We start from the raw sequence: 12306 nt of genomic DNA on the forward strand, positions 1-12306 counted from the left end.
TATATCTCTCTCTCACCCAACGAAAACATCGTGACCTTGTGCATATGCGTAACAGCTGTTGCTATGCGCTCGATATAATTCAATATAATACCCTTAAGAAAAACTTCAAACCGTTCTCATTTCCTGCAAATATCAGCACCAGCTGCACAATACGCATCATTTTAAGTAAGAAACAGGCAAGTCCTGCATGCATTTAACCGAGTTTAAGGGACTCACGTCAAAACATTGCATTGGAGGCCAATAAAATAACGTAGATTCATTCGCGACTGTTTGATCTATGTTGCGTCAGGAGGAAAGCTGCATCATTGATGTTAAACATACAAAGTCACGATGAAAGATAGTCAAAGTCATAGTCAAAGTCAAACGAAGTCACCCAACCTCTCTGTTGGTCTGCAACACAGACCACCCATAGAGGCTACCAACTGCAGAAAGGTTCAGCTGCCACCAGCTGCTACCGAGCATGATATAATGTTCACCTTCGGTAATCCTCTGTTGTCTAATCCTACTACATGTAGAACGAAGATCTATGCAGCTATAATGCTATATGCAGCTGAAGCTATGAAGCTATATGCAGCTATAATGCTATATGAAGCTAAAATGCATGGACTGAAACCCGTCCCCACGATTTTTTTGTCCGAACAGTGTCGGATCCGGATAAGTGAAGCTAGGAATAAATCAGGTTTGACCGTATTTTTTTTGGCATCTCGACACGTCGCCGATTAGAGCTATACTTCCACATTTTAACGTTCTTTATACCAAGAATCTTCAGGTTCTGAGAATGACGTCGGCGACATTCGCGCATCCATAAAAGAGGTCATACCTCTGATCGGGGTTGAAGAGGGCAAATGTGTTCCTACGTGACATGAAGCCTCCTTCGATATCTTTAATCTTGAGACCATCCAGAGGGAGCATATATTTCTTGTCTTTCTCCTGTAAACAAACGCAGCGATGTTATCATGCATCGATGGCTAAACCCAAATCAAGTCTGACAAAGCAAAGGCCTACCTCCTCGTCTTTATACCAGGAGATTGATTCCGACGTCAGGACAAACCAGTAGTCTCGCGAGCCGCCCTTCATGATCCCCAGGTTGTGGATACACATCCACCCCTTGCGGATCACCTGCAATCAATCAATCAATCAATCAATCAATCGGTGTCAGCTCCCGTGTACGGGAGACCGTGAACCGTACATAGTTTCCAGTACTTCTCTGACTGGCAGCGCTACTCACGCTCACATTTAATTCGCGATGGCTTTCTACTGAAACAGCACTACGCGGCTCGAGGAGTTAAATCCTCCGCAAGAATATTATTTGGAGCTGGGTCTTGTAAAACGGAGAACCCACCACTCATGGTGTGGAGTTCACGTTCTATATGCAGAATTTATGTACAAACACGCATGTACTGTACATATTATGAATTCATAAACCATGAATATTTTTAATAAGAACAACAACAACAACAACTCATTATGTTATGCGTCTTTAAGTGAACAATAAGAACTTATTAGTGGTTATTATGGCTGGGGCCTTTAATGTAGGTTGCAGTAGTAAACAAGCTTTGTTTAGAGAATGGCAACTTTGTCCAACTAACTGAGATGCTTAACTAATACTGCTGGCTTAAAGAAATATCTGCAGCATCGTTAGCTCTTGAAGGGCATCCCTTGCTGCATAGAAACCAAATCTGAATCATTACGTGTGAGAGCCTCACAGATATTTCTTCAAAAAGTATAGGCTCATGCTAATAGCTCCAACAAATACCCTTTAGCTCCCCACTATGTTTCCCATAGTGGGGAGCTAAAGCTGACTTAGGTGCGTGGTACTTAGGTGCGTGGTAGGTGCTTGAAACGGTGCCATGGGAACTTTGACATACTATAATGATATGTTGACTGAAGGGAGGCACAAACGACCTGAATAAACTGTGCTGGATGATAGATTTTCGAAAAGAGGTGATTCCTCAACGAGAAGTGATGCCACATGCCCTTTAAAGCGATAGCGTTATTGGGCTATCTCTTCGAGAAATTCCTGTGGCCTGCGTCAAAAGCTCTGCCCGGACGATTCATGGCACCACGGGTACCGTAGACGCAGAACAGTTTATGGAACGTATTCCCGTATACAAGGTATATTCCCGTATAAAGCTTGCATGTGGAGGGTTGATTGAGAACCCACTCACGCTTAGGAGTGCCTAGCAGAGTATAGTGCTGGGCATGTTTCCTAGGTGAGGTTATTGCAAGGCAGCTGCAGGCATTTGCATGCTATCCCAAGCAACACAACATGTTGGCCCAATATTGGCCCAATATTAGGCTGGTATTGCCCAATACCAGTCCTTGGGCAAGTGGAATACAGTGGAATATTGGTCCAATCTTGGACCAATATTGGGCCGACATGTTGTGCTGTTTGGGATGTTACATTACATCTTGCATCTGCCAAGGCGGGAGCACAACAACTGACTTCGTCACCACGCCTGCTGACACGAACAAATGGTCAATCTCCCGACTTCCCTTGCTGGTGGCCGTCGTCTACGCATTGCAGTACAGCGAAACCAGCGCACAACAATACCTCACGACACGATATATACCCCGTAGAATGTCAGTTTTACTTTTGCCAAATATACATTTTCATTACTACATTTTCAAAATACTATACACTGTCTCTAAGGAGAATGCACCTACACATGACGATAAAGTTCACTCAAGCCTCCGAGCTTGTTGTGTTGGGCGAACTGCTACTCGCGGCAACGTTGCTGCGGAGTGGCCGCTCAACCACTCATGAGCACTGGCGATCCACTGTGCATCGTGACACCACTTGTCTGCGATTTTCCCTGATTTCATCTGCCTCTTTAGCAAATTCCCTGACAATCTCCCTGACTTTTCCAGTGACATCAAAATTTCCTGAAAATTCCCTGTTTTCCAGGTTGGTACACACTCTGAGACCACCACCAAGGATGAGGTATACCTGTAACCTCTTGGCTGACAGGAACAAGTTTATGAAGTATCTCCCTCAAAAACTGTGCAGATTTTATTCAAATGAGTTTATTACGAAGTGGGCGTACTGCCTCTCTGAAGCAAGAGGCTTGCGAAAGCAGGTTTGGGCTCATGTCACCGGACACCTGCTCCCGACAGTGCTCCATGGTCCTGCTGGCGTTTTGGAAGAAACAACCTTTTTCTAGAGCGTATTCCTTTCTATTCCGTCGAAAATCGACACCATAATGGCTGTGTCAGATCTCAGATGACGGAAACAGCCAACTATCTGAAGCATCCATTCTCGTTTCGTTAAAACCGACCGAGAATGCTGGACTCCAAGCAGACGACAACGCAGTCACGAGACCCTCCTCCAGACCAATCACCCTAGTAGAGAGGCTCTGGTTTCTCCACTCTCTTTCAGTGTGCTATTACTCGGGCAAAATGAACGTGAAGGCTGTACCCATTACTGGGGGAGGGGGGTTCATGTTAAGTATTAGGCTCGCCTAGATTTCTTCCTTTTTTTTTTTTTTCGGATTCTTGCGAAGTCTCATTTTAAGACTGCCACAGCATGCACGGGTTAAGTCAGAAGGCTGTGTTATGTAGTGATGACAACTGTGTCGTAACAAATGTTATGTTCTGTATGCGCACTGTATGTGCATATTGTGAGTTTCTACGCATCCCAATCCACAGTACACTCATGGACTCTGGTGCATGGTACTCATAGAAAAAATAATCATGAAAAAGAACGGCTATATTGCATTTTTCTTTTTTACCTGAATGTGACACGTACCAAAAGGACAGAGCAAGAGAGCATGCATTTGACATACTCAGAGGTGAAGAGCAAAGCGCAATGCAAGGTGTTAGCCAAAGAAAGCAGAAACAAGCAAAAAAAGTATTAGTAACACACGGAGTAATCAAGTAGTATTAATGAGGAGAAACTTACGGCAAAAACCGACTAGGAAACCAAACGGTCATTGGGAAAGAAATGCTTGTCAACTTGGAAACAGAATATGCAAGGCAAAAACAGAAAACAAAGCATGTAGTCAACTTGAAAATCAAGAAGCTACGATGTGTACTTTAAAGGGGTCGTGACAGTATGCATCGGGTGACAGTGGCTGGCATCAATGTGAACCTGCAATCCAATTTTACATTCAGAAAATTGCACGTACACGTAAGTGAGAAATTGATGGACCCTCCAGAATAGCGGAGTGGGGAGCATTTGAAGCACGTACTCAGTAACACTGTCACTGCATTTTCAGGAAGGTACGTCTTGTCATGTGCCACAGGGGCATGGTTCATCACTGATTGCTCCAGCCTGATTAGCTGCCAACGTCAAGATGTCACCACTCCTTTAAGGCATGCACTCGGACATCACACTTTCTTTTTTTCTTTTTTTTTGTGTGTGTGGTCCACACCAGGAAGGGGCAGACAGTCAATTTGGCATGCGAATATAGTTCTCTAGACAAACGAAAATTCCGAGCAAGCACCACAGCTGAAAACAGAGACCACCACCTTCTTAAAGCAACCGGAAACAATACCTTTAGAGGCGGAATATTTAAAGCAATTTTGCAACTTCCTTCATTGGTCGTCCCTTTCGCAACATTGCCTATTAATCAATCATTCAATGGCATGTGACCGTTGGCAAAAGCAATAAGTATTTTTACACATCAGATACATTTGAATGTATTGCTTGCTTGGAATTTAGTCCTGCATAAATGTTATCACATACAGAGAGGGCACAAACTTACTGTAACTGTAATTCAATTACTGAATTTTGTTGTCGATTATAATGTGTATAAATGCTTAGTGACAACTATGCCACGTACAATTTCAGCAATTTCCCAGACATACTTTGTGTGTCACACTTTGTATCACACTTTCAGTTTCAGGTATTCTCAGTGTGCAGTATGCATTTCTGTTAGTTACCATATTCTCTGTCTTGTATCTTCTGTTAGTTAGCCATATTTCTGGTATAATACTGTTTCCATTTCTGTTACCGTTTCCGGTACCTTTCCCTCATGACTGCGGCTCACCCAAGAGGGTGAATAAACCCTATTGCAGTGTTCGTCTTTCTGCGATACTGTAGCTGCACTGCAGGCTGTATGAATCCTAATATCTTAGGCACCAGCAATGACTTGTCGTAAGAAGGGAAGTAGTTAAAAAGTGTTAAGCAAAAATGCTAATATCAGTTCAATACATAAGGACAAATGTTCCCCATATTTGTACTTTGTTCGCGAGAAGTTCAATACTTGTCGGGACACAGCTCAAAGTACCCTATTTTATGTGTGGAAGACACAGCTAACCATATGCGCAGGCCTAAAAGGCTCTTATTGCTCTTAGTGTTTAAAGAGCAATAAACACAGGGTACACATACAGTGAGACATCAGTAAGTTTCAGTAGATCGGATGCCATTCATGATAGACCTTCCAAAAACAAGATAGGCCAATGATGCTACTCATTTGTCAGGGGTCAATCTTAAGCATGAATTCAACAGCTTCTTTTTTTCATATCATTTTCGTTGCGTTCCCCTGACCTACCAGAACTCTGTATTAGCACAAATTGTACCAGATGGTAACATGTGTAAAATGATGTTGCAAAAAATAAAAAATAAAATAAATAAATAAACAAAGAAAAACTTGCCCTCGAAGCTTCTAAAAGCTGCTCGCTAAATAGACCATACCAATGCCACAATGTATCTATAATCGTGAACAAGAAACACTTCCACACAGAAACACGTCACTGGGCGCCATGGGGTTGCAACCTTACCTGGTTGCCCAATTTCCGTTTTCCTACCGAGGAGTTATCAGCCGTCTGTTGTGCACTGAAAGTTAAGAGAACCGGTATGAAGGGAAATGCACACACTTTGCAAAAAGCAAGAAAACTGGGTGAAGAATACGAGAGATAAAAAAAAAGACATTAAAAAATGAGACAGCAGACAGCAAGCTTAAGTGCCACTAAGGACCGAGCCTCGTGTGCCACTCAGAATCCAACTGTGCTTATGCCATTGCAATACATGTGTCTCACACAGAATTCTCCCACAACATTGCTTTTCTATGTGATGCAGTAGTATGATAGGATTAACTTCTAGTCTGGAGAGGCATGACGTCACAATTTGTGCAATCTGCTACCAATCTGGCAACACTGCTCCCCCAGGGTCACGCCACCTTCCATCTCCTCACTACAGCTGCTAGTCGTCTTCCAACTTAGAGAGGAGACAGAGACCAGGAAGGTGTACTGGCTGTTGACAGGAGACATGACGCCAAAACACATGCTGATGTCATTTACCCACAGATAATTAGATTTGCCAGAATCTTTGAAACAATTCAGGAGAAGTGCTTAATGTTTGCTAACGGAGTCTTTGATCGAGATCGATTTATGATACAAAATATATATATATTTTTTTTTTTACTGTAGTGGCCCTTTAGCACAAACTGTCATTGAGGATCAATCTTTACTGAGACCACTGTGCCCCTTCAGGTTTTATGTTTCTCAAAAATCAGGGGCAAAGATCAGGTTTTATTTTGGCAGCCCTGTGTGTGTGCGTGTTCTCTCCTTGTGTGCTACTCTTTGTTCTGTGCTGTTTGTTCTGTTCTGTGCTACTCTTTTCTACACAGTATGTCCGGATACAAACTGTACGAACTTAGACCCTCAACGAACATTATTTCGGGAGTTTCGAAATCGGGTCATGTCGGGAAATGTCGGGAGTAAAAGCAGACTCTAGGGTGAAAAAAAAAGTGCTCCTCATATTTCAGATTAACACGAGATGCCTAGCAGCTGTGCTTAATATGCAGCATGTGCAGCTGAGTGCTGCACATGCTCCAGTGTCGGTACTGCTGACTGAATTTGCACTTTGACAGGTTTGTTTTGGGGGTTTTACCATGCGCAACATCAATGCAAATAGTAGTCAGTAAAAACAAGTTTTACCAGGCTTGGCCCTAACGTACAAGGCTCTAAACATACTGCCCTCCTTGGTTTATGATACCTAAAAATGCACTTAAATACTATGGCTCAATAAATTGTTCAAAATGGAAAGAAAGTACTGGCGTAATGCATCTGCACAATGCTTCCTCCGAACAAGTGGCAATAGGTATATCAGGAGCAATACAATAGAAAAGCAATGATAAAAAATAAATACTATAAAGCTACTGCTATGGAATACTAGCAACAATTTTAAATATGTACCCCTAAAGTTAGTGACAAATACTGCTTTCTAATATCAGACAAAGCAGAAAAATCCACAAGTCCGCAAACAGCAGAAAAAGCTACATTTCCCAAACAAAGGTCAACTAGATTTGATCACTGTACACTGCCATGTCCCTTAGCAAGAAACATTAACGAGTATGAACTTGAAATTCTGAAAAACACGACTCTCATGACCACAACAAGACCACAAATATCATGAGCTTAATTATCAGAATTTCAGTGATCATGACCTTGACCGACTGAAATATGGCAGCCATCGAGAAAGCCAGGCAGCGGCAAGAATCAAACTGGCGCCTCTTTGATGAGTGCGCTAACCATTACACGCATGCACAAAATTTGTGTTTCTGCAGCCATGGGTAGAGTTCATAAATTTCATGTTTGTCATTTGTGTCTCCCAGCCCCAGGACAGTTATTTTTCATTAAGACCCTGAGCCTTCCCCAGTGTCTGGACCAACACAGTGCTAGAAACCTTATCCAGTATGAACAGTTTTCCTGCAAAGTTATCAGGGAGCTATCTGAGGGAGATATGAATACTAGGAGAGAACTAGAATGTTGCTGACTAAGAACTGAGGACTGAAGTTTCTTTCTCTGACAAAAAAGAAAAAATGAGGTAAATCCCGTTAAACCAAGGACATTGGATGTCACACCCACGAAATAATACGGTGCGCTGTGATATTGCTATATTGTCTTACATATAGCCTTACATAACTACAATCTCGTACACATGCATGCAGTGGGTACGACACAAAAAGACAAAAGATGTCCGGAAGGTGCAATGAATGGCCAATTAAACGTAACTGCAGTTCGTGGAACTGTTGCAGAGGAAACACTGTTTCAACAATACAGCTTGGGTAGAGTCCTGTTGGTTGTCAATTACAGACTGACCATGGAAATACTGCTGTACACAATCAAGTGGAGCGTATTTTCTTTTGCGGACCTATCCTACATTTTGACGCAGAACTTACATCTTTCTGATTATTTATGTGGGTGACACTTCAGAAGTTGCATGGAATGTTTTGCCTTGTGGCTTTGTGAAGGGCTAAATTGATTGAAATAGTTTTATAAACTAACCTGAGTAATTTTGTAAATAGAATTAATTTTATAAATTAATGTGATTAATTTTATAAATCAATATGCTTAATTTCAATACAAATCTCTCTGTAACGGAATCGAATACAAACACAACTTGCATCCTGCAATTTCAGTTTAGAATGGCATTCCCCCTTAAAGATGTTCATGTATCCACCCTCTTTGTTTCATACAGTGGGACATTTTGTACCCAAAAAGAAGCCTCGCTTTATGCTACATGTAGATGCAAAGTGCACCTACCACCGAACAAGCTGCTGGTAGGGGAACAAATGTGAGGCGTAAACAAAATAAAAAAATTCCCAGAACAAAAACAGCAGAGAAAAGAAGGAGATAGTTACAGGGGGACTCACCCTGAGTGATGGTCTTCTCTGCAAATACAATTTTTAGCAGCCACCACACAAACATGGAAGAGGGGGGCACGAACGGAATGGAAGGAACGGGAAAAAAAGACAAACATAAAGGACTCTTCTGCATTAAACGCTCAATGAAAGCAACGGAGGGCACAGTAAGCAAAATTAAAGCCACAAAAGAAAAGGAGAGCAAACACAGGCTACAGAAAGAAAGAACACAGCAAAGAAAAGCTTGCACAGGTGCAATAAGGAAGTGACTGCAGTGCTGAGAAGCAAAGATCAGAAGAACCTTGGCAAATAGCCTCCCCTTTGAAGTGTACGCACTGGTCTTGCAAGCTTTTTTTCTTTTTCTCCCCCACAGATGTGATTGCGCCATGGCAAGCGTTCGTGAAATGAGCTTCTGGACACTGTCTAGTACTGGCTGTGATGGAGATATTGCCGCCGTGCATGCGAGGAATGCAGTTCTGTCAATATTTATCAACATTTCTTTGGTACAGGTTCCATTCCAAGTCACACTGTTTGCTCGTAACACTATTCCACTTTTGATATGAGGATAATGTAGATAATTTGTAGATAATCGGAGGATAATGTAGATAATCGGAGGATAATTTGTAATCAGAGAAAACACCTAAGCTTCGAATTTCCTCTACAGTGGCGCTCGGAAACACACAAAAACTGCGCAGTGACGTTGAGCAGTACGTAGCACAGCTACGGTCATGGCTACAGCCGATTTGATGTGTTTTACAAAATTTGTGTTCTGCAGTCGTCGGTTGAGCCCATAAATTCTGTGAATCCGCAATCTGCAAAATTTCGCGAAATTGGTGATTCTGCTGATTTTGTCAGTTTTTTGTGGAATGATCGATATCTTACAGAATTATCTGCAACATATTTTGTGGGTTAGACCTAATCGGTACCAACAGCAATGCATGACACCATTGGTAATGCCAGTGCTTACGTGGCTGAATGTGCTGCAGCAAAAGAAAATTTAATGGGAGCAACATCAGGAGGAATACTCTCCACTCCACTCCACTCCACTTCGTGGAAAAGTAAATACTGTATGAAGTGGTTAAATTCGCGGGCTCAATAATTTGCGAATTTGTGAGAAGCCAGGATCAGGCAATTATATTCGCGGAACTTTAAATTCGCGGTACCGCGCTGCTTCAACCCTGCATCTTAGGGTTCTTCCAACTTGAACTTCTGGGAAGAAGCTAATAAGAGATATCATAACTGGGTAAGTCGTTCAATTTGTCCTCCTCTTGAGCACTTCTGACTGAAAGGGCTGCGATTAAGGGGGTCCTACTCGGCTTGTATCTGTGTCATTGCCGAATTGTCCTGTCTCCCGTCATCACATCGAGCACGTTCGATTGGCACTTGACAGTGACGCGGCAACTTTTACAAAGGCCTATCCGCGTGGCGGAGTGCGTACACATTTGCTGGATGATCCAGGCTTACAAGGAACTGGAATCATGGGACGCCTACATCCGCGCAGGATTGGTACGACGTGCACTACTGTCTCCAGCAGCAGCGGCGAAATGAACACTTTGCTAGGCAATGCAGAGTCATAGCGTAAGAAACTGCATGTACATAAGTTGCTTCAGCGTCCTGGGTCAAATTTCTTACATAGTTCGTTCACATATTTTTCTGTCATCGGTTTGAATATTTCGCGGGACTAAATTCGCGAATAAAAGGGCATTCGCGAATTTCGCGAAAAAAAAGGTTCTCACGAAAATTACTACTTATATACAATATCCCACTGCAAAAATCTAGGGGCCTTGGTCACAGGACTTTCCTGCTGTGCTTGAGAATGCAAGGATCGTTCCGAAACAAATCTCAACGTGTATACTGCCGTGCATTTTCAACTGAAGCAGGACGGCTGTGATTATGCCTGCGGGCTGGGAGTACGGAAGGGTCAATGGCTATCCACATCCTTTGTATGATGGCATGTGTGGAAAACGCAACGTGATGGTGCCTGCGAGCAGGAAATTGGAACCTTTGCTTTTCCTTACGAGTCACCCAATCGGTAAAGAATGTGCATTTCTGATACGTTTTTGTACCCCATTGTTACCATTTGTACCCATTTGTACCCCATATCCCCTTTCAAGACACTATCGTAATGGCTTCATAGTTCCCTAACACCAGCTGAACTGCACTTTAATCCGGAGGTTACGTTTGCGGTCATGGCACCCACCTAACACCAATTATTTAATCTCATTTCGTTGTATTACTTTAAGAACATATTGGGCAGCTATGGAGAACTTCATTTGTTACATAAATCCATAACTTAAAAACCCGAGACTAGGGGACAAGAAAAATGACAACACAGACAAGGAAAAGACACACTTCATTTTTTTTTGTCCCATAGTCTCGGGTTTTTAAGTTATGGATCTGTACCACCAGCTCGCTTGCTACCTCTCTATCTTCTTGTTTTCATTTGTTAGTCCACATAACTTGCATGACACATGCTCCGAACAGCTGCACAGGGGGTTGACTGCTTCACTACAATTGCGATTACTATTTTTTGTATTATCTACTTTTCTACCTCCAACAGGAAGAAATCTGGTAGAGACCTATTCTCATCGAATAACCAGCTTCACTGTTCCATCGCAAAACAAAACTAATACGGTGCAAGCACGTTACTACCAAACATCCTGTTTTAACTTCCAGATAATTCCAACCGACGCTCAGGTCCTGTCAAGTTCATGTGTATCTCAATGGAGAAAAATTAACTGATTTGAACATAGTACAGTCAAGCCCGTTTGATACGATCTTCAATACAATGGTAACTCCGATATTACATTCAAACTGCTGCTTCCCGTCATTTCACCCATTGAAGCACACGTAAACAAGGAATCGATATAATGATTGCCATGAAAGCGTTTGCTCGCGTATAGCGCTCAGAATTCTTCCGGCATCTGGTAAAACGTGTGAAAATAGTAAAGCAAGGCTGCACTTTTTCGTTGAAACCAAATTACGGTGGCATTTTCAAGAGCCTTTGCTTCAGTGACCATTAGTGCGATAATCTGCGCGTGACTCAAGTAATTTTTGTCTGTCTGTCTGTCTCTGCTGCATGCTACAATGGCATCTGCGGTTTCGAGACGTGTTTTGATGAGGAAGGACGCGTGGCTCAACCCAAAGTTGCACATGCTCGGCGAATTTTGTACTGGTGCAAAACCTCGTTGCGAAATACCATGGCTTCCAAAACGTGTGTTGGCAGTAGTGATGCAAACCTATCGATAAATTGACTATCGATACCATCAAACAATCTATAATGTCCAAAAACTGTTGACTATCGACAGCACACTAGCGACAGTACTGACCTTTTGTTTTTCTTTACTATCGATACCTAGACTTGGTTCTCCCTATTGATGCTTTCGTTCCAATCTTCGTTTTCGCACTGGCACAATTCAACAAAAAACAGCATCACGTGTGACGCAAGTTCTTTCTGTTTAGCTGGAACCACGGAAACCGTAATATACGAATGATGCACTGCGGTTGGGTTGAGTGGCATGAGAAGCTCAATGCCAGCGTCTGAGGGAAAGCTGCTCCTAGTGGTATTGTAAAACTTGTAGGCGTGAGGCATTTTCTTTTTCCATTTTTATATGCTCCCTGATCACTTTGCAATCAACACTATTTTCATACTAACAATAGTTCAATTCTCTTTTTAGTATCAATAGTACTATTGATAGTTTTGCGCCACTAGCAAGGA

At 42.4% G+C, this 12306-nt stretch overlaps 1 protein-coding gene across 5 annotated transcripts in view; it reads right to left on the reverse strand.

Moving 5' to 3' along the window:
* The window catches only part of LOC135368176 (dynamin-like), a 67251-nt gene that overhangs the window by 18470 nt on the left and 36475 nt on the right, over positions 1–12306 (reverse strand). For 2 of the 5 annotated variants that reach the window (XM_064601301.1, XM_064601299.1), the window contains exons 10-14: positions 8601–8618; positions 5725–5779; positions 3902–3913; positions 1006–1119; positions 821–930 (exon numbers count right to left, since the gene is read on the reverse strand). In XM_064601301.1, coding sequence (XP_064457371.1) covers positions 821–930; positions 1006–1119; positions 3902–3913; positions 5725–5779; positions 8601–8618 — 309 coding nt within the window. The remainder of the gene's footprint in view (positions 1–820; positions 931–1005; positions 1120–3901; positions 3914–5724; positions 5780–8600; positions 8619–12306) is intronic. The other 3 variants (XM_064601300.1, XM_064601302.1, XM_064601303.1) reach the window with 3 other exon arrangements.

Source organism: Ornithodoros turicata, chromosome 9 (genome assembly GCF_037126465.1).
Source record: "Ornithodoros turicata isolate Travis chromosome 9, ASM3712646v1, whole genome shotgun sequence".
In the NCBI taxonomy this organism is placed as follows: Eukaryota; Metazoa; Arthropoda; class Arachnida; order Ixodida; family Argasidae; genus Ornithodoros; species Ornithodoros turicata.